Source organism: Stegodyphus dumicola, chromosome 6, assembly GCF_044657685.1.
Source record: "Stegodyphus dumicola isolate Sdum_Otavi_A_Nest chromosome 6, ASM4465768v1".
Classification (NCBI taxonomy): Eukaryota; Metazoa; Arthropoda; class Arachnida; order Araneae; family Eresidae; genus Stegodyphus; species Stegodyphus dumicola.
In genome coordinates this window covers 110,904,941-110,929,317 of record NC_140773.1, presented here as the reverse complement: position 1 = coordinate 110,929,317, position 24,377 = coordinate 110,904,941, and the positions used below count along the sequence as shown (strand labels likewise).

General features: G+C 33.5%; 1 protein-coding gene across 1 annotated transcript in view; it reads left to right on the top strand.

Moving 5' to 3' along the window:
- Positions 1 to 24,377, top strand: part of LOC118181778 (uncharacterized) — a 288,201-nt gene that overhangs the window by 170,207 nt on the left and 93,617 nt on the right. Inside the window, exons 30-32 of the mRNA XM_085818801.1 lie at positions 9,871 to 9,983; positions 15,493 to 15,637; positions 21,312 to 21,424. Of these exons, the coding sequence (XP_085674927.1) occupies positions 9,871 to 9,983; positions 15,493 to 15,637; positions 21,312 to 21,424 (371 nt within the window). The remainder of the gene's footprint in view (positions 1 to 9,870; positions 9,984 to 15,492; positions 15,638 to 21,311; positions 21,425 to 24,377) is intronic.

Here is a 24,377-nt window from a genome sequence, read left to right as displayed (position 1 = left end):
ACCTGACCATCTCTGCTAGGATAAGTTTCTATTATCTTACCTAGTGTCCACAAATTCCTAGGTAAACGGTCGTCATGTACAAGGACTACATCATTAACATTAAAGTGACTAGACACTTTAGTAGGTGGACATAAATTCACAGATCTTAAAGAAAGCAAGTAATCCTTCCTCCACCTATTCCAAAAGTGGTTTAACAAGGTTTGTTGATGTTTATACCTTTTGATCAAGGAATGTCTAGACCCAATCAAGTCTTCTCTGCACACTCTTGTAACTGGAAGAGAAAGTAAACGTTTACCAATTAAGAAATGAGCAGGAGTTAGCGGTGAGGGTTCTGAAAGGTCATTGCAGACATACTTTATGGGTCTTGAATTAATTATGGCTTCGATTTCTACGAAGACTGTTTCTAGCTCATTCAAAGAGAGACTAGAACGTCCAACTATTTTCCTTAAACAAGTTTTGATCGTTCTAAAATGCCTTTCCCAGAACCCTCCCCACCATGCTCCTTTTTCCACAATAAACTTCCATGTTATACCGTGGGAAGAGAACAAATTTTGTACAGATGGATGTTGAATACACTTCCAAATTTTTCGCAACTCGAGATCAGCACATTTGAATGTCTTGGCATTGTCAGAATATATCGTTGAGCACAATCCACGACGAGAAATAAACCTGCGAAACGCAAGCATGAAATTCTCCACGCTCATAGAAGGGACAAGTTCTAGATGTAAAGCTCGAGTTGTAGCACATGTAAACAAAAGCAGATAATGTTTATTCTTGCTGTCCTTTGTAAAAAAGGGACCAGCATAATCCAGCCCTGTTACAGAAAATGGAGATGATTGAAGAACCCGATCGGGTGGTAAAGGAGCGGTTTCCTGTGTACCGGCACGCACCTTGTATCGTTTACACAAAAAGCACTTACTTAACGTGGACTTGACGAATTGGCGTCCTTTTATGATCCAAAACTTTTCTCTAATATCGGCCAAGGTAGCTTCGACTCCAGCACGAAACAATTTGTTATGAGACTCAAAAATTACTAGTTCACTGTATCTATCTTTATAAGGTAACAGCCATGGGTGTTTTTCTTCGAAAGCAAAGTCTGAGAATTGAAGTCTGCCCTTTAAACGCAGAAGACCATGGGTATCCAATTCTAGGTTCAGTGAATAAATCGACGATGTCTTTTCTAAGCATTTTCCACTTGATAGATCTAGAATCTCTTTCGCAAAGTATTTTCGCTGTGTAACTTTTACCCAATAGAACTCAGCTTGCGAATCTCAACAGAGCTTAATGGACCTTTGACTTTCACTGAATTTTGTTTTATATTGTTGGTAAACCGCATAACATAAGCCGTAATTCGATACACCTTCAGCAGCCTGTTGAATCGCGTTAACTGTAGTAATGCCGAAGATTCTACGTCTTGAACAGAAACATGAAGAGATGTTTGCACCCTTGCTTCGTTCTGAACGCTCTCCTCGTCGATGTTGGTCTGTTGATTTACTGGCCAAACACTTTCAGGTTGAGACAGCCAGCTAGGTCCCTGTAACCAAAGGGAACTTCTCACAAGATTAAAGGTATTTTCTCCTCGAGATAAAAGGTCAGCAGGGTTTTCACTCCCACTGCAGTGAAACCAGCATTCAGGATCCGTGAGTGACTGAATCTCCGAAACTCTGTTTGATACAAAGGGTTTCCAGTTTCTTGCACATCCCTTTATCCAGTAGATAGTTATTTGGCTATCACTCCAAAGAAACTTTTGATGACACAGTTCAGGAAACAGCTTTGTCAAATACATAGACAATTTGGCGGCTACTAAAGCAGCCATCAACTCCAAACGAGGTAAAGTCATAGTCTTGAGTGGAGCTACGCGACCCTTTGCGGTAATGAAACTGGTGCAAATAATGTTTTCTGAATCAAGGTATCTAAAGTATGCTACTGCGCCGTACGCTTTAGGGCTAGCGTCAGCGAATACATGAAGGCTAACATTAGATTTTTCACTACTACCAAAATATTTTCTCGGAAGAGAAAACTCCTCCAACACCTTTAATTCAGCTTGCCAGCGACTCCAGGCCTTAATTATTTCGAATGGAAGGGTATCATCCCAGTCCACACCTAATGTCCAAATTTTTTGTAACAGAATTTTCATTGTCATCACAAAGGGTTGAAACACACCAATTGGATTGTAAACTTTGGCCACCATTTGGAGAATAGTCCTTTTTGTGGCCTCAGCACTGTCATGGGATAAATTTCCTAAAAATTCGCAATTCAACTTGATCTTATCTGCTTCAGAGTTCCAGATCATGCCCAAAAATTTTGACTCTTTAGCTGGTTCTATGTTATAACCTTTTTCAATCCACCAGGAATTAAGTTCCTCGGAATTTGACCTTAATTTTCTCAAATTCATCTCAGCGTCTTTAAAAATCTTAACCGCGTCTGAGGATAATCGACATGCATCTTCAATAGTGTCTGCACGGTAGTATAAATCGTCTACATATAACGAGGAATCTAACATTTCATAACTTTCTGGATTTGTGCTTTTATATTTTTTAATGTGGAATTTTATCGTCATCGCTAAAATTGCTGGACTACAGCAAAGTCCGAATGGAAGACGTTTAAACCTTAAAACTTTATATTTTTCCTCACTATTCCCAAACCAAAGAAATTTTAAATATTCCCTATCCTTTTCTAAGATTCCTATCATTAAAAGGGCCTTAGTTAAATCTCCGCTGAAAGCAATTTTATATTTCCGAAATTTTAAAATTATGTCCAAAACCACGGGGATCAAACTAGGTCCAATGTCTAAAAAATCATTTAAGGACTTTACACCTTTAGTTCTAGAAGAGCTCGCGTCGTAAACAATCCTACAACTTGTGGTTTCCTTAGATTTTATTATTTCCCTGTGCGGCATAAAATACGATGCCTCCGTTATTTCCTGTGAACACTTCTCAACTATACCCTCCTTCATTTCCTCTTCAATTACAGATTTATACTGCTCATAAATCTCAGGATTTCTAATAAGTCTATTTTTAAGACTTTCAAATCGTCTTAATGCGACTCCGAAATTATTTTCTAATTGCCCTGCTTCCGGTTTCCATAATAAACTGACATAGTATCTATTACCTTCTACCCGTATTTCCTTTTCAAAGCTCTGAATCATTTCTCTCACCTCGTTAGAAATCGCTGAGTCATCGGTAAGGCCCATCAAATCTAAAGTCCATAACGATCTCAATGAATCAGTTACGCAAGAAGAAAGGTTTACTATTGCCGTGTTTTGAGATACTATTTCGCTCTCTTTATCTTGAAGGCCAACTGGGACCCATCCAAACATAGTAGAAATCGCATAAATTTCCTTTCCTAATTGAATCTTTTCCCCCCTTACCATCTTCCAGTAATAATCCACACCCATTCATCATTTTTAGTGTTTCTTTTGACGGCGTGGTCATATGCGCAGCCGTAATGGCGTCAGTGACGAGACAGCTGATTTTTATTTTGTTCTTTTGCTTCGCATCTGAAACACAGAATTCCACAACCTTATATGTTTTAGGTACTGCGTATTTTATTCCGAAAGAATAAATAGACAATGTTTCTTCTCCAACAAATTTTAAGTTTAATTTCTTAACTACACTAATATGAACAAAACTTCGTGTAGCACCACAATCGAAAATTAAATTTGTTAACTCTGACTTTCCCTCATAATGAGCTAACACTGAACAGGTTTGCAATAAAGCATTTTTCTTCAATGATTTATCACAAGGAACAACAGAAAGCGTGTGTTCCTTCGGAGAGTTTTGTGTTTCATCTACTGAATTGTCTCGCGAGCTTTCGCACAATTCTTTTATGTTTTGATTTGAAGCCGTTCGATTTGAACTACTCGTACATAGTGATTCATGATGCGACTTAAACCCGCATCTTAAGCAGTTAGTTTTATTTCTGCACGATTTCCAAATGTGATATTTTCGAAAACAAATAAAGCATCTATTTTCAGTACGTAACTTACACAATTTTTCTTTAATGCTTTTATCACAAGAAAATGAATTATGGGAATTTTCGCAGAAGATGCATGCACGATTATCAACAGCATTGAAACTGGCAGCCGTAGGTACATTTCTGTGAATTTTTTTATAATCAGACTTAGCATGTTCGAAACGTGGAGGCAAGGTATCTCGCGTCAATAAACTCGACGCTTCACGACATTCAATTTCCCGCTTTATGAAGTCCAACAAGTCTGAAACATTAATTTCTTCATTTGGGTTTTTCCTTCGATTAAATTCCAGAACGAACTCTTCTGGAATAGCTTTTAACAACACAGGCATTAATAACTGACCAAATGAACCTTTCGTAACTCCTTGCGCTTCCAAATTCCGAACTGCAATTTCGATTTCATCATATAACCTACGTAAAGCTTTAATATTATTTGAATTCCTTACTGGTTCTAAATTTAACAGTTTGTTCATGAATTGACTAATTATTATTTCTTTTTTCCCGAATCTATCCTTCAAAGTTTTTATACTCTCATCGTAATTTTTGGCATTTAATTCTAATGAAGATACTACATTACTCGCGGCACCTGTAAGTAATGTTTTCAAGTATGCGAATTTTTCTATCTTACTAAGACTTTCGTTTTTGTCTATAGTGCTTTCGTAACTGTTCCAAAAGTCCGTAAATTTTTCAGGATCACCTGAATATTTCTCTAAAACTAGTTTTGGATGTTTTACCGTACTTTGTACATTTTGCAGTCTACCCAAGTTTTGTTCAGGATCTTTAATACTTATTTTATCCTCTTCCAACATTCGATTAATTCGTTTAATAGCTCGAGAATATTTTTCCTGATATTCCTCAGAACTAACTACATCCGCTTCTAGAGAATCTATCTCAATTACAGAATGAATTGCCTCGTCTAATTCTTTCAAATTACTTTTCTTTTCTATTAATAATTCAAGCACTTCGCATAATTCATCTGTATCTTTCTTTGCTAAGCTATCCTCGACTTTCTTTAGTAGTTTAGATACTACCGTTCTCAATGCGGTTCTCTTTCGTTTTAATCTATCTAGTTCTGCCATTATTTCGCGTTATTACACAAATGTACCTAAGACTGCAAATTATCAAAATTCAAATCAAACAAGTTCAAAGTTTAATAATAATCATGCTCTTACCTAGGGCATGGTCTGGACACATACTTCCTCGTGAAGTTCACTTTAACAAATCCAAACATTTCCGTAAGATGCACCATAAGACGAACCTGCATTTATCCATGGCGGCCCGTAGAGGGACACAAAACATCCGATGGTTCAGTTTTTCTAATGCTATTTATTATTCGTTATATTTACATATTTACAACTGTCCTATTGTTAGGCGGACTACCTTCACAGAAATCATGTTACCTAATCAAAACGATATTTCGTTTCTACTTACATGCATTACGCTACTGCCAAGCAGCGCCCTCTACTTCTCTCTTTAACACAGCCCCTCCACACGTTGCTGTACGGGTGCAACAGATGCTACGACAGAAATTCACAACAGAAAGAGTCATTAGCCGTTACTTTCCAACTGCATGGCCACCTCGGTTGCCTGATCTTACCCCATGCGACTTCTAGCTGTGGGGTTACCTTAAGTCCAAGGTCTATCAAGGAGTGGTCCTGGACCTGGCTACGTTAAAGGATAACATAGTATCACGGACTGTACGGGAGATTCCTGCAGACATGTTACTTTCTGCTGTTGTGCATACTGTGCACAGAATGAAATATGTAGTCCACAACAACGACAGCCACATTGAACCTCATTTGAATGCAAAATAAAAGGTAATTTCCCTATTGATTTGCATTTAACACACTATATTCTATTACACAGCGCCAAATATTCCCCTAGCGGTGACTTTGGAACTAATTTTTATTTCCGCGGAATCCTTCGTCCCCCGTCTTGTTTAATCTTCCTACAAAATGTGGTGTCATTCTCGCAAATAGATCGCGCTACAGAACACTGTGAGCACTGTCAGTTTAATTATGGCCACCTGTTATTTATTATTCTGTTTTTCAATGTAAATATGAGAAATCTATAAATAGTTCTTAAAGTACAATATGTAACATGTTGTTTCATATGGCTTTATTGAAAAGATCAATCCAAATATATAAAACAGCTTAAGTACCACACAAGAACAATGATTTATAATAAAAAAAAGAACAAACATTTAAAGTACGAAACAGAATAAATGAACATGGGAACAAAAGTAAAAAGTTAAAAATTTAAAAAAGGAAACGAACATAAGAGATGTATTCTTCACAAGGAGTTCATGAAAGCTGCGGAATTCCAGTTTACTTATCTCCCCATGTTTCTTAGATTCTTTATCTAGTTATGGGCATATAAAAAGATGATCTGCATTCATGATGCCCGAATTGTTTTGTTTTATTTATAAAGAAAGTTCAAGGTTTGTCTTCTTTCTGAGATAATCTGGGTATCTGTGTCATGATTTAAAATCACAGCCTGGATGCCTGCTTTGGAATGACTAGAATAACTGCTTTAGAGAAACAATCGATCTTTATTTTGAGGTTTTTCAGAGCCAGTAAAATAAATTGCAAAGATCCCTGCATCAAATTTCGACATGAAGTGTCTACAATTTGTAAAATTATTAGTTACATATTGTAGAATAAGACGTCTATTATTTACAAAATTGTTATTTAACTTCAGGTTTGGAAAAAGACTAAAAACAAAAAGTGTCTTTTGAAAGATCTTTAAATTTCCGGCTAGCTTGAAACAAAAGTAGACGTTATTTCATACATTTAAAGGGAATAAAATTTGTTAAATTAATGGTGTTGCGGATAATTTAAAAAATTGCTAAATAGGAAGTTTTAGGACTACAAGAAGTCAATTCCCTGAAAAAATATAACAACATTTCAACATTTGGCATGCGAAAAAACAAGGATTTTTATAAGCTTTTAGTTAGTATACTCTGCGTTTCACTGTGGGTGGAATTTTGTCATAAATTTTTAACCTACAAACTAAGCATATCAGTTTGCATCGTCGCATATAGCGAAATATGAAATGTTTCAGTAAAACTTGTATGAAAATTTTAACTTAATTTCTCAATTTTTGGAAAAAAACGTTTAAATCATTCGATATTTTAGATTATTTAACTTCATGATTTTAAAACTTCATCATTTAAAAATGTACGGGATATTAAGTTTTGAGGCTTTCACAGATTATAAAACAAAATTTTTACCTTTTTATAAAACAAAAATCATAAGAAAATGTAAATTGAGTAATGTTTTGTCCTTTTTTCTAAAAAAATGGGCCGCTGTCTAAAGCAAACGGGAAAAAGGCGTTTTGAGCTTCCCATTTTGGCCCACTTAATGACGAATTGGCGATATTCGTTTATTCATTTTAGCTTCAAGTAATATACTCGTTGTAACATTATTATTTTCACTTTCGGAAGCTGAATATAAGCGATTTCTTCATTCTCTGAATGACATTCAGTTATTTTTTTTTTATTTCGTACATTTTTTTTATAATTTATTGTGTGTATTTTAATAATGACTAAAAATTGTATCGTTGGTAGCGTGTGACTGAGATTAAAAACAGAAATGAAATATAGTTCAAAGAAATGTTTTTACGCTGTAAGGATTATGTTAATTTTATTAACAGTTAAATTTTAAGTTCCTTTCCTGTCAAATTCTTAACTTCAAATTACTACTTCCGGCCAGAACGTATTTTTGCAATTTGCTGAATATTTAATGAGGAGGAGCGGTATTTAAACCACGAAGTTACTTACTGAGACTGAGAGAGAATCAGAGTTTCTGAACTACGCGCGTCTGCCATTTTGGCCGCTCTCTCTCTCTCAAAGCTGTTTTTACGCTCGGCCGTACTCAGGCCCTTGCTAAGCTTCGTAGTAAAATAAGTTAAGGGGCCAACTCTAATTGAACCTTGATAGCTCTGGCTATACTTATTTAGTTAATCTTAGTTCTAGTTTAATTCTTAGTCTTTTAAGTTCAAGTCCAAAGTGCGGGCTTTACTTGTACACTCCCAGGCCGAGTTTTGTTAAATCTTATCGAAATAATAAAGGGTTAGTTACCCTTCTCTCTTGTTGTTCTTGTCATCGAACTCTAGCGATTATTCGCTTATCAGTTCTTAGGTTCCTCACTTCCAACATTAACTTGGAATTCCCAAGTGAGGTACATTACAACGCAATAAGATTTTATTTAAAATGGATACAATAACTGGTGTATTAAAAGGGGGAAAATAATTTATCATGTAATTGAACGGGAATAATAGATTGAATAACTCTATTTATAGAATTCATCTAGAATTTTATATCCGAATAATGAAAGTGTGGAGCGACTAAATAACGAGATCTATTTTAATTTAATTATTTTGTCAAATATATAAGCCATTATCCTTTTAACCTTTTAAATATAGTTCCATTTTCTAATGTGTAAACCATCTTATTAAGTTTATCATGAGCACCGATGCTGCATTCTTCAAAATTACCTACCATCTTGGCTAGAGAAACATTATAGCTGAAACCAGTTATGAACATCAGAAGCTTTAGGAACTCATTTTTTCATCATTTGTACAAATGGAATTACTTATCCTAACCTTTAAAATATTCATGCTTGCTAAAGAATTGATTTTAACTGAAATGCGAAACAGAGCAAGACTACAGGAAGGCTTAATTGTTTCTAATATAAAAATAAACATTATAAAAGTAATAAAACATTTTGATTAGTTACTTATTTCAAGAGAAAAAAAAAACAACGATAAGATGAAATACGCATGTAAAATTGCAATTAATTAAGATTTCTCATAAAGAAGCAAATTTCAAAAAGTCACTAAAAAGGATATTTAATATTACTTGTTTAGACGCTGGGTTGAGCTACTAGTTTTCTGCAGTCATCTCCAGTCTGCAGATGATGAGACTCAAATATAGCTGAGAGAATTAACAGCACCTCTTTTTTAGATCTTCTAAGAATTCTTGATATGAGTTTATATGACACTAAATTCCAAAAAATGTTAATACGAAGATAGAGGACATGATAAGTTGAAAACAATTAAAATACTTATTCTTCTTTGTTTACATCTCCTAATCAAGTCTTGTTGCTCAAACATAGTTGAATAAAAACTTGAAGTGTAGCGTGATATCAGCTAAGAAATTAAAATATTTATAGCAGTTTTAATGCACATAATTCAAACGTCAGCACCTTCGTGTATTTTTAAATTGCAGTTACATCATTTTGACAAATGATGTTATCCTAAAATACCATGGCTAATAGCAAATATATGAAATTTACGTTTAAAATCATGATATAAGAATACATAGAAAAAGAACCTTATTTATTATGGAACAAAATATTCGCTAATTTGTGTAATTGATGAAGTACTGATTGTAGTCAGGTACAAAAAGTTCAAATTCTGTAATGAAATTAGGAAATATTTATGAATTCATCTTCATCATCATTCATTTATCTTTTGTTTTGTACCTATTGGTTTAAATTCGCAAAATTTGCTACATATGGGTTATAAAATCATGTCGTATAATGACCGAAGCTTAAAACGCAATCTAAGCTTCTTAAAGAATTGTAAAGTCTGTCCGCATTCCAGCAGAAAACTAAAATGCACTTTATGTATTCGATCGATTTGTAACATCAATTCTACGGAGCACGGTTTGGGAGTGCAGATGAAAAATTTAATGAAGGTAAAAGGCAACAAAGGAATTAAATGAAGATCGTGGAGAAAATTTAAATGTTCAGTTATTCTAAAAAGGTTTTCATTACGTGCTTTCCTCTCGAAAAGCAGAGGAGACAAAACATCTTTGTTTTAGCATTGTATTGAGTTCGTTTCTTTTCATTCTTTTGTTGCAAGAAACAAATAATTTCTCTTCCTTTCATAAAGCTGTGATCAGATATGTCCTGATGGAACTTGGGGATTGAATTGCTCGGAGATATGCTTATGCGAAAACGGTGCAGAATGTCTACCTTCAACAGGAAATTGTATTTGCTCTCCAGGTAAGATATGGATTGTCCAAAATTTAAATATTGCAAGGTTAAAGAAATTTAACTTATTTAATTTTGCAAGCTTCAGGAAATATCTTTGATCTATTTCTAATTCAAAAACTTATACAATGTATCACAAAAGTATTCAGCAACCGTGTAAATCTTGCAAATCTAAATGATTTAAAATGATAAATGCAGTAAAAATAAAAAAGAAGAATACTTGGTACATTTATAAAAAATAATATATTATTATATTGATTTCCTTTAAGAGAGCTCTGGTCATACTTAATACTAATAGAAGCCAACACATCAACATTTTACAAAAATAATCATTCTATTCACTGTAATAAGCAGAATAGCATCGATGGTTATCATCCACTACGTCGCAAACTGAACTTTCCATTCTCAGAAGAGGAGCGCCCTCTAACGGCGATACAAAAACCGCTTGTGGGATTTTTCAGCACTCCCCACCTGTATCACTATTTCTGCATCCAAGTAATTCAAGTAAGAAAGCAACTTACATATCAGTTATTTGTATGCTGAAATAGTGGTCGCGAGTGATGAAAAATCCCACAAGGGGTTTTTGAATCGCCGTTAGAGGGCGCTCCTCTTCTGAGAAAAGAAACAAAGTTAGTACAGTTTGCGCAAAGGAACCAATCATTGATAAAAAGTTTTTAAACCACATGTCTTTTAACTCCTTAGAATTGGAATTAAATTTACATAGATTCATAACTCGTGTGCTTTAAAATCGTAACTGCATCAGATGACACTTGGTATGCCTTTACTACTGTACTCGTTCCATAGTACAAATCATAAACATATGAAGATGAATTCAACATTTCATAACTTTCAGGTTTTTTAGTGATGTATTTTTTAATATGGTGTTTTATTGTCGCTGCTAAAATAAATCGACTGGTGCTAATACAAAATGGTAAACGTGTCATGTTCATAATTTTGAATGATTTGCTGTTGTCATTCTGAAACCAAAGACATTTTAAATATTTTCGATCTTCCTCGGCAATACTTATAATTAGAAATAACTTTTTTTATATCAGCGGAAAAAGCGATATTGTGTTCTCGAATTTTAAGAATGACATTTAATATATTAGGATTTAAATTAGGTCCAACCTGTAACAAATCATTTAAGGATTTAGAATTTTCTCCTTTACATGACGCGTCGAAAACAATTCTAGCACGATAAGTTTCTTTATCTGGTCTCGTCACTGCTCTATGAGGCATTTAATAACCTGATTCGAAATATTAATTTTGATATACTTCAGCAATTCCTTCATGGAGTTGTTCTTCAATTATTGCGTATTTCTTACGCATTTCTACATCTTTATCTAATCTGATATGAAAATTATTATTTAATTCATCAGGTTAGATTTCCAAAGTAATTTAGTTTGATATCTTCCTTTCACCAATTAGGAATCCAAAATTTCTGTCGTAGTTTGCCTAAAGCAAGAAAATCGCCTGCTAATATTGGCACATTAAGTGCTTCTGAAATTCAAGACGCTGAAATATTTTGTGTTCGTAAAGCCCAAACGGACTTATTCACACCTGAAATTAAGGCTCTTCAATCTAACAAGTCAATTTTTCCAAGCTCTAATACGTATATTCATCTTGTCACCGTTTCTTGATGAAAATAAAATTATTCGAATTAAGGGAGTATTAGAAGAAACCGCATATACATTAGATGAAAACCATCCAGTTCTTCTTCCCAAAGATTCCAAATTTACTAAATTAATTGTATAAAGTGAACACAATAACGTTCTGCACGCATGAGTTGCAATAACGTTAGCCAAAATGCGACAGAAATTTTGGATTCCCAAAGGCCGCCAGTTGGAGAAGAAAGTCATAGAGAACTGTTTAATATATCGAAAATATGCAGTAAAACCAACGAAACAAATGACAGCTCAGTTACCTAAAGACCGAATTGTTGAAACTCCACCTTTCTATGTCACGGGTGTGGATTTCAAGGGTCCAGTTTACATCAAGCCTCGAAATGACATTCAGAAATCATACATTGTAATATGTACGTGTGCTGTTACACGAGCGTTACATCTAGAACTATTTATGTGCTCCCAAAAAATTAAATTACATTATGCTTATTTAAAAAATATATACATTCAACATAGACATATTTGCATATTACAAAAAAAGCTTAATATTTATTAGCAAGCATGAGATGAATTTATTCTGAAATAATAAGTTCAATATTTATATATATATGCATCTATTATGAAAATATGCAAACTTAATACTGAGATCGAATAAAATTTGTATCCCGACTGGCTGGTTCGCCACTCCTACTTTAAAAAAGTATCGAAGGTCAACATTTTTATTCATATTTATTTTAAATTTTCTTCAATGTAGATTTTAGTATTTTTCGACAAGTAATCAGAGGTCTCCTTCTATCAAGAGCAAATAGTTTTATCAGTTTACCGAATTATATAAAGTCTAGAAAAAATATCAAAGTTATTAAAGTTCAAATGCGAATATAATTTTTTGTTTCTTATCTGTTGATTTAGCACTAAATCTAACAATCCTAAAAAAATGATCGATTTAGCATTTACATAGTTTTCAACTGTAGAACGGAATTTTTTTACAATTTATTTGCATACTACTTTCAATAATATGTTTTATGCTAAATTTTGTTTATTTCACATGATCAAAATTAACATTTTTAAAAATTTAGTTTTAATTTTTAGCCCGAAGGGGTCATTTGCCCTGAAGGGCTATTAATTTCGTTTTGGCATTTTGCGTCGGTTCACTATAAATGTTGGTTCACTTTCCAAATTGCTGCCGTCAAATATTAGAGCCCTGCATTATATTTAAAGAAATTAAGTAATGCAGAACCTGCATGAATTTATATATGTTTCTCGCACTGTGAAAAACTAAGGCTACCTAGAGGCATCAAATTCAGTCCTCATTCGAATATGGGCATCTGGAAGCGCAAATTTGGAATTTATTTTATTATTTAGTTCATATTTTGTCAACCATTAAAGAAAGTTTGATTAACAAACTCGACGTTTTCAAAGCGAACAATGGCAACACTGCACGGAAAAAAATATCTCCAGTAAGCGAAATTGTGTATTGAAAATTCTAAAGATATGCTCTTTTAAATATTTTGTTATATTGCTCTCGAATTATATTTTATGGTTAAGATGCGAAGAAAATGATATTTAATAAATAAATGCTACACACAAAACGTTAAGAAAATGCCTATTTGGGCGTAATACCAAATTTGAAAGCTTTCAGATTTTTATTTTTATATGTATATAATTTTGATTTTTATTTTATATGCACTGGTGGCTATACAAAATTCAACACGAAAAAGAGCAATAGATGTCAAACTCTAATTTATTTCAGATAATTATACAGTGTTCATAGATATGAAATACAGCCTGCTTTGACATAAGTGTGACGAGAAAATCAGTAATGAGTGCTTCTCCGTGTTTGTCAATAACCAGTGTTACATACGGCGGCATTGAGTGTAAGATGTTTTGGGTGGCTTGGATGGTAGCCCATGCTGCCTCTACATGTAACCAAAGTTAACCTTGTGAATGAGAGGATACGGCGTGGCAGATGTATGGGTAATGCATACTAGTGGGGTCTGAGATTGGAATCCAATACCATTTCACTCTACAACATCGAGTGCAGGACCAATAAGACGATGCATAAGACAAAACTCGGACAGTCTGTGTCCACGGTGTTTCCAAGCTTTACTCCGACTACCGTGGTACAGCAGGCAGAAGCATGATTTGTCCGAAAATACAATGTCATGCCACTCAGATTTCCACCTCCGCCATTCAGTGCACCATTGCAAACCCAAACTCCTGTGGTTTGTAAGTTAAATGTAAGCGAAGTAATGGATGCTTAGTAAACATTCCATTATACTATAAGCGATGTCGAATTACTTGTGCAGATACTGATTGTCGAGTTACAGAACTGCATTCGTTGTGATATAGCTGCGGATGTAGCAGAGCGCTTCATCAGTGCTATGCCGACAATATGCCTGACTTCCTGTAAAGTGGTGCTACGAAGTGGATGCAATTGCTCCTGACTATCAGTCGTTCCCTCCTGCATCCATGTTACATATTCGCATGACTGTTTCTTGGCTATGTGTGATACGGGGACTGATTTTCGGAGGGATAATCCGCAATCTCTGTGTGTAACGATTCTCCCTCTGTCGAACTCAGAAACGTACTCGAATCTTGCTCGCGTTTTTGTACTAGCATACTGAAGCTGCACATACAAAAAAAAAAAAAAAAAAAAAAAAAAAAAAAATTCACGAGGAAACAGTTCACAATATTCAAAACGGCAATATTTCCTCTCTTTACACACTGATAATAAGCAGCGATACAGTGGCCCATGATGTTTGCCTGCGCTGAAATCGGAATTATTTGCATACTCCATTGCGATATACACATCACGTAATTTTCATCCTCCTTAGAAGCTTCATTCGTGGTGTTACATTCTAAAATGGCCAGCAGTTACAAACAAAATTTTATAAACTTTTAGCAAATCTTTCTTAGCCATAAAACTTACTAAACCAAATTACTCATCTAATATTATGAACTGAAATTCAGCTGCGCAACTGATATCTGAAAAAAGCGTAAATTTAATATCACAATTTGAAGAACTGTGATTTCCGACGCTGGAATTATTTTGAAATGAATCTTGCTGTATTAACTGTGATTTTCGTTAAAATTATGTCTTGGCTTAGCAATTAATCTTTTTGTAATAGTACTTACGTTTGCAAAAGTTACGAAATCATAAACCTGCGTTAATAAAAACTCATTTATTTCGTTTTTTATGTAATAATAAATAAACTTGACCATATGCATGGGACTAGCGTTTCTAATGCAACTACAGGGAAATTTGATTTTACGTATTCGACTAGAGGAATATTTTTTAAGGCAGTCTTCTTCTAGATCATCTGTTATGTCATTAATTATCACGATATTATTTTCTAAAATATAAGTTTTCATAAAATGAAAGCCGAATTTCTGTTATCTTAAATGAATACATATATATATATATATTAATTCATTTGCACACGAATTGTATTTTATATATAATTTTAATAAAAATACATTTAATTTTTTTTCTTAAAACATATGCATTTAAATAGAAATGTTTACTAATATACTCACTAGTGTTTTACTATCAAATAAAGTTAAGAAATCAACATTTGATTGACCAAAAAATTTTAGCTGCTTAAAGTTGTTTAAATTCTGTTTCATTATTTTGGACTCGATTCGACTCGTTGCACCAAGTGCTGAAAATACGCAGATTTCCTGCTTGGAAGGAAATTTTTTTAATTTATAGAAGAAAACGTTTCATTTAAAAATACTCTCTCCCACCACACCAGTTATTAATTTTCTAGAAAAAGCTTAATGGGCAATCTTGATTAGTATTTTGTTTGTGTAATTTCCAAGATTGTTCAGATAAAAGGTTTTTTTAATCAGAAAAAAAAAAAAAAAATGAAAAGCTTTTTGTTTTTGAAAATTTTTAGGGTGGAAAGGTGAAGCTTGCAACCTCAGCTGTAATAATAATACATACGGAAAAAATTGCAAGAAAATATGCCTTTGCAAAAATGGAGCTAGGTGTAATCATGTAGATGGTTTTTGCAACTGCACAGATGGTTTCAATGGAACAATGTAAGTTCTTAAATATTTCAACATTTATTTTTATTATCTTTTCTACAATGTCAGGCATTTCATTTCTTATTACATGTACATAGAACGTTGTGTAAATACTGAATATATTACCGCTTCATGTTATTATAAAGAGAGAATCAGAAAGGAATAAAAAATGATAACAAAATCGCAGACGAAAGGTTATGTATTATGAAACTGAAGACGAAATTCAGACTTAATCATGTGTGTTTCCTTTAAAGTAAGTAATCCAGTTATTTCATAAAATAATTTATAAAGTGTGTAATAAATTAATAATTGCATGTTTTCAACAGGTATTTCACAGATTAAATAGTTATTCTATAAATTAACTTGTTAGGTTCATTTTAATTTAACCCGTTATTTTATATTACTTTTCTGTCATCAAGCTTCGTATCATTTTCCTGACAAAATATAAATTTCCAGTACGTACGATATTCAAATTAGGTAGAAAGGAGGAAGTACTTGAAGGAAGGTTTTGGAGGGTGTAAATCGGAGCGTGTTTTGCCTACTTGAAGACCACGTTGCTGACTTTGCTCCTCTAGCGATTTTCTTGCTATTAAGCTTGTTTACGCCGACTTTGGTTAGAGCAACTTGCGCGCAAGTTTAACTGTGGAGCTGTTAGACTATCAGTAATTTTAACCCATTTTCTTTGATTTAAAGTCAAAAGGCTTCTGTAAGCACGAGTTGGTGCTGTCTATTAAAGTTTATTAGGTTTAATAAAAGGGTCTTTTACACCATTTTCCTGTTACTATGGAATTTATAGGACGCAGAGAAAAGCGACTAGCTGTCGCTTAGAGGTCTGATGTAATTGCATGTTCCCGAAGAAGATCAGATCCTATAAACTGATAATAAATAGTTAAAATAAGCAATTTAACTGAATTATGCAAAATGTTGTATACATCATACAAAATATTGTTTATACAAAATGCATAAAAATCATTGATTACAACATTTGGAATTGCATAGAACATTAGTTCTAAAAAATACATTTTTTCTTGAATGCTGCGTTTTACTTTCTCATTTTTTAAATTCCTGACCTGTACCTAAAATTTGAGTTACAGATATCGGCCTGAAGAATTTTACTATATCCAGTACTTTTTCAATCTTTATTAGTTTTTGTTCACATACGCTGAACCAGAATTGGGAATATAGTCCTTTCATGCAACCATTTTCATATTTTCAAGTGAAAAAAAAATCCTTCTTCAGTCAATTTTTATGACCAGCTAAAATAGGTCTGGTTTCTGTTCTTCCTTTCTGAATGTCAAGCACTAGACTACGGACTTTAAGTCCATAGATGTTTCAGAGTGGTGATATTAATTTCTTCTTAGCTTTAATTTCGAAACATTCTTTAGTTTTTCTTTCCCTACACACATTCAGTTTACTAAAAAACATTTCAGATCTTTCGTACAGTTTTTCTTCCAAAACATAGCTTTCAGAACGTGATAATTCGAAAGGCTCACTTCATTTTGAACAAACTACTTTTACACAACAATCTTGCGAACAAATTGTATATACTTTAGTAACGGTATTATTTAACCTTGTCCTTTCAACGAGCATGTCATTATCAATTTGAGACGAAGATTCATTGCAGTCAAAGCACCTTGTAATTGTTCTTCGTCACTCAGTGAATGAAATGCTTCCTTCGGAGGAGTTGTTTGACAGTTCGATTCTAGCTGCGCAACCAAGAACCTTTTAATTACCAGAGTTAAACGATCGATTTTTTTTTCATACTCCAGGTGTCTTGTATCTGTGTCATCAATATATCTTCTGTGTCCTGATTTGCTTAGAACTGCCTTAGTTTTAGCTCTGACTTGGCTTACCATGCACAGTATTAAACTCCGGCTAGGTTACTTTTAAGTAATTAAATAAATCTATTAGAAGATGGTCTACTGTCCAGTGTATACAAGTATAATGCTTCGAACAGTAGGAAGGTATGAAGCAGGTGTTTTATAACGACTTCTGCTGCCTTTGTTTGAAGAGGTCTTAACACATGAAAATTAGTAAAACCGTGTTGATAAATAAAATATATTTATAGTTTCCACCAAGATTATGATTAAAAGTCTTTGAGATGTAGCTACATCTTGGTCCGGTATGTGAAAATACCATAAGCAACTACAATTCTTGCTTGCTTTCCTGTTTTGTTGATAAGGTTCGCAAAGATTCAAGAAAATCAAATAGGAAGAAAAAGACAGCAAAGCAAAAGGTAAAATTTTGAAGATTAAAAACAAATTGAACAGAATTTTGGATAATGTTTCCATGATGATGATCAATTTTTTTTTTTATCATTCGATCTCTGCCACCATGTCCGATATATAAATGCATTTCGTGTAAAATGTTCAAACAAAAATTACTTGAATAATAAAACTGCTTAACACATCTGGTTTCGGATCTGTCACTGAAACTATTAATCTATATTTCTGTCTATTCAAGTACAGCCGTAATTATCGCGCATAATATGATGTGTACGGTCCATTAATATAATGCCACTGGGACACTTTACGTAAGCACATATGCATTAAGTACCCAATGGGAAATCAAAATTGAGGGATGAAAGTGGGGTTGCAATAAACCCTCAAGCTTGAATATTGTAACGGCAAGCTAGAAAGAAAATTAATAGAAAATGAGCTGGAGTGTGTGTATTGTACTTCGGAATGTTGGACAGAAATATAAAAGCCATCGCCGGGTGAATGTAAACAAAATAGTGATGTATAAATGCAAACAAATGCAAGGAACATAATAGAAGATGAAAAACATACGTGTGAAATACGCACAACAGGTCAAAGAAAGCGTTCAGAAAATTATGCTGGAAAATTATTGTTGAAAAGAACTGCCTCAAAAGGCCGGAGGTGTTTGTATTTGTTGAAAATAGTATTATTAGAAAGATTAAAGACATTTTGATGCCGACAATTTAGTACTTTTCTGCGGAAGTAATTATCGTATTAATGTATTAATTAATGTATTAATTTTGTTCGCAAAGTTTTCCAGAGTGTCAATCTGCAAATCTTTGTGAAGCTGTTAATTACGCGCAAGATAGTGCGCGCTTGTAACTGTTCGTAGTTATTCATAATTATTCCTAGAATTCATTGTTCAAGTCAACGTAAGGTTTTACAAAAATGTGCAGTTTAACGTAAGAATGTTCATTAACACAATTATAAAAATTAATTACGTTGATTTAATTTAAATTAATTGGATTAGAAAGAAACTTTAACTACAAGCAGGACACATTGAAGAACACAGGTGGTATGTGAAAGCAGTCATCCAATTGGGATTACATAGGCAGTTGCGCAACACGCTACACGATGTGTGAAACAAGTCCCTCTTACGGTTTAGAAGAGTTTAGAAATTCAGTTAATATGTACACCTTGCACAAAAAGAAAAAGGAATGGGACAGTTCTATACGTTCCATTCTACTCGGCCGAATGACGAAATTTAACATGCATTTTTCATGTCTCGAAAGCGCTACTTAGGCTATACGTTAGATTTGTCTATAACATTGTTCTAACACATGTTTCTGACACAAAATCGGACTACATTTCATCAACCGGTTCAGAAGAATGGGAGATACGAAACGGTGATTTTCTTTTTACTTCCTTGTACGAAGTAAAAAGGAAGTATTGTAATCTCTAAAAGTTTCAGGCAGCATATTTCAACGAAAATATCCATTTTGACCGCTATCGAATGAAATTTGACGATGTTTTTGCGTGACAGCTGTACGTAAGGACAGAATAAATACTCTTTTCCCTCAAAAAAAATTATAAAACTGCTTTAAAATTAATTCTGAAGAGAATTTTTCGTGGTGTCTGTACGAACGTATGTACGTACGTGCATACGTACGTACATACGTATCTCGCATAACTCAAAAACGAGTAGCCTCAGGACGTTTAAATTTTCTATATATGACTGGTATAACATGTAGATGTGCACCTCGTATTTTGGTTGCAATCGGCCGTACCAAACGTATATAAATATATTTATATATATATCCACTGTGTTACCCGGCTCAGTGATCTCAGTTTCTTTACTCTTATGTGTTTGTAAATTGTACATATTTTGCTTTAAAAATTAATGTATTATGTTGTTTTTATCTTCCGGTTAAGGTTTTTATGCCTTTAGTAAATCTCGATACAATATTTTTAGAATTATCAACAATTTTAACGTTGTCTAAATGCCACTAAGCCTTTTTTTATGGCTGGCATTGATGTTTACATTTGAAACAGGAGACTAGTGGATTTGTTGCCAATCTATAGAAACTTAGCTTTGAAACAACAAAGATAACGCATTCATTTATTATTGCCAATTAAATCATGCTTAATTCTTTCTGGAATTTTTTCGAGGAAATAAGTGTCTAAGATTTACTTTGTAATTTTTAATATAGATATTTTGAGTTTTTATGTATTTCTGCCTTCTCGCGAAGTGAGAACTGAATTAATTAAATGAGAAATACTCAATCGTCTGTGAAAAACTGTTTCTATTTTGTTTTGTTTGCTTAATTTCTTTTATAAATCATTCTAGCTTTATTATAGTATTTGAATAGAACATGTGGCAACAATTAGATAATTCTATTCTTTAAATGATATAAATTTTGTGCATTATGAGTTATATGAACGAAATATATAAGTTAACTGTTATATAATTATTAATACTGTTAAGTGAATCTAGCGCCAGAATGTCGCTATGGTAAAAAAATACTAGAGTGAATTTAAAAAATGCATTTATTCTATTGTGGTTTATGTGCTGTCGGTGAAGTAGATTTAATTCAATCCAATAAATTTAAATGAAATGCAAGAAAAAATGCGTATAATTTAATATTCCGTACAAGGAAGTCATGTGGTGTACACATCAGATTTTTTTCCTATTATGATACTGAATGTTTGTGAGTTATAGGCGAAGTGAATTCGTTTGGATTCGTTCGCATATTTTAAAGAAGAGTAACATTTTGAAATTGTTGAATTTCATTCATTCAGATTCACGAATATTTTTAATAATTTTTATATTAATATATAATGTAGGCAAATCAAAATTTTCATTAAACATTTTCACTGAGTGAAAATATCAGCTATGAATTTAACATATAAATTACAAATAAGAATAGATGAATGCAAGAGAGTCAGGTGTTGATGCGAATATTTTTATGCTAGGAAATTTACATGAAATATTTCATTTAGATTAGCAAGAGAAAGTTTCGACAGTTTATCGTAAACGTCAGTATTGTTCTACTAGAAAGTCAGATTCATAGTCTAACAGTAGATCTATCACATTTTCATTAGCTAATTATGATACAATAAAATTCATATGATGTTATTTAGTTCAATAATTTACTATTGACTGAGCATTAATAACTTCTTGAAACCTGCAATGCAGTGAACCTGTGTTCCTTAAATTAACAGTGAACAATTTGATATACAAAAATATAAAAATGTCTTTGATCCCAATAATTATTTTAAATGTCAAAATGTTTCTTTTTGATATTATAATTTCGTCTTGATTAAAATTTTTTAAAAGCTATTTTTGTAAAATGTATAATAAACAAATTCTGCTCAGGTTGAATTCGAATGTAAGTGAACAGCTAATGGAATAAAATTTTCTTAAGATAGCTATTCCCTTTATCCTCTATTAATTGAGAGAAAACAATTAATTATGGAACTTTCTCAAACAGATGCGATCAACTCTGTACTCAAGGTACTTGGGGACCTAACTGTAGAAACAATTGCAGCTGTAAGAATAATGCTACCTGTTCTCCTATCAATGGAACATGTTTTTGCTCTGCTGGTGAGTTAGTCTGTTTTTTATCCAAAAGTATATTTTTCATTTGAACAATCCAAGAATATGTAAAGCGTGCCGATTTCAAATCGGCATGCGCAAATAAATAAATAAATAAAACAAAATAAATCTGAAATATTTCAGACTTTAAATTACGTGCCCCAAAGGGGCATTTTTTAACGTTTTGTGTGTTACCTTTTGTTCTTTATATAATATGTTTCCCAAAACATAATCAATCAACAAATAGACTGTATTCCTTCACTTTTATTTTATTACACTAATTATAAATAAAATGTCAGCGATGCGAAATAATTGAGACAAAATAAGCGAGCCATTTTACATGGCTGTCACAAACACAATTATATCAATCAATTATATTGTTGCCACACATAAAGTTCAAAACTAAAGGAAGAAAAACAAAAGAAATTTACGCTGTTTGCAACAATAAAATGAAGCAAACGATACTCACATAAACATCCTGGCCCTCGTTGAAATCCCAGGGGATTTCAACAGTTGGAGCATTTTGAAACTTCTTAGTCTATAATAAAAGATAAACATAAGAAAGATAATACAAAATATTATATGCGAAGCAGTTCATAGTTTTTAGTCTGAATAGGAAGAGGACACAATTTCACGACTGGTCGTTGTATGACACCGTGACCAGTTTTAATACTAGCAAGTCTGACTCCTTGATCTGAGCCCGGATGAACAGCAGTTATTCTCTCTAACCTCCATTTAAGAGGCGGAAGGTTGTCTTCTTTAATGAGGACTAAGTCATTGACTTCTAAATTGTTTTGACTTTTTTGCCATTTAGGTCTTTTTTGAAGCTGAGACAGGTATTCTCCACTCCATCTTTTCCAGAAGTGCTGAAAAATAAACTGTCTCACTCTGTCAATGTGATTGAAGGAATTATAATTTAGGTCTGGTTCAGGTATGGCAGTTAAAGACGTTCCTATTAGGAAATGACCAGGTGTTAATGCAGTTAAATCATTTGGATCCGCCGATGTTGGACACAGTGGCCTAGAGTTGAGACAAGCATCAACCTGCGCTGTCAAGGTCTGAAATTCCGGATAGGTCAGCACAGTATCACCAACAGTCCTTTTTAGATGTAATTTCATTGACTTTATTGCCGATTCCCATAGTCCACCAAAATGGGGAGATGATGGCGGGTTGAATATCCATTTTATTTCCTCTAAAGACAAAAATTTGTGAATTTCTTGATTTTGCTTACATTGCAAAAAACATTTTCTGATTTCTTTGTCTGCACCTTTAAAGTTAGTACCGCAGTCACTATAAATCTCAAATGGTTTCCCTCTTCTTGCAATAAATCCTTTCAATGCACTTAAAAATGCCTTTGTTGACAAATCTTCTACCACTTCAAAATGTACTGCCTTGATTACAAAACACACAAATAAGCATACGTAATATTTAAATGATTTTTGTCCACGTCATGCACGATGTTTAATCATGAACGGTCCAGAAAAATTTATTCCAGTTCGATGAAATGGTCCCGATTGTGTTACTCTAGATTCCGGTAGATCAGCCATTATTTGACTTGCAGTTTTAGCTCTAAGTTTGCAACACGTGATACAAGATCTTACTACTTTCGGATAGCAGATCTAGCAGCTATGATCCAAAATTGCTGTCTAATTAAAGATAGAAGAAGTTCCGGTGCTGCATGCAAATATTTGACATGAAAGTGTCTAATTATTATTTCTGTCAGATTGTGTTTTGAAGGTAATAAGATTGGATGTTTTTCATTTTCTGATAGTTGCGCATGTTTCAGTCTTCCTCCTACACGTAACACTTTGTTGTCATCTAAAATTGGACACAAGCTAAGGAGGTTGCTATTTGTAGGTAAGTCCTTTCCCAACTCCAAACATTGAATTTCTTTAAAATAGTGAAATCGCTGTATTATTCGGACAATACAGAAAGTTGCAGCTCGAATTTCATTACTAGATAAAAAAGACTTATTTCTTTCTAGATATGCTACTTTAGAATTCGATATGAATCTTAATATCCAGGCAAATATGCGTTGTAACTTTGGAAATGAAGATATATTTGATATAATAGCAAGTTCCTGTACAGGTTCAGAAACTACAAATGAGACTGTTTTACGTGCATCTGGTAATGCCTTTTCATCTAGAAGAATATTTTTAGACAAGTCCATCTCACTGCACTTTAACCAAGAAGGACCATTCCACCACAATTGATAAAATAATAGTTCTGCAGGAAATAACCCACGTGAAACACAATCAGCTGGATTTTCCTTTCCATCAACATGACTCCAGTTCTCAGGTGGTAAGATGGATTGTATTTCAGAAACTCTATTGGATACGAATACTTGCCATTTTTTAGGATCCGACCTTAGCCATGACAACACGATTTGTGAATCACTCCAACCTTGCACTAAATCAAAATTTATAACTAATGCAGCTTTTACAGACTGAATCAAGCGTGCCAATAAAACTGCTGCGCATAATTCCAGTCTTGGAATCGCAGGAGATTCGGAGCTATTCACCCCAATGGATCGAATAGTTTTGCTACGAATGACAAAATAATTCTTTTAGTCGGAACACTTTGATACTCTATTACACCGACATTACATTTGAATTCATCATTGTCCGGATGCCATTCCAATCCCAGAACTTTCAATGGTTTGTCTTCTATTACACGATGAATATTGTCACTATCTGTGTTTGTTAAGCCAGAGGTTTTTAACAATAACGGTTCACTTGTCGACCATTTGTAAAGCTCAAAGCCACCACTTTTTTGCAGTTGTTGCAATTCGTCTATCAATGCAATACCTTCCGAACTATCTTTTACACCAGTTAACATATCATGAACATAAAAAGCTCTTAAAACTATATTCTTTGCTTTTGGAAAGTTCAATCTTTCATCAGTCGCTAACTGACTCAAAACTTTGGTTGCAAGATATGGAGCAGCTGCAGTTCCATATGTA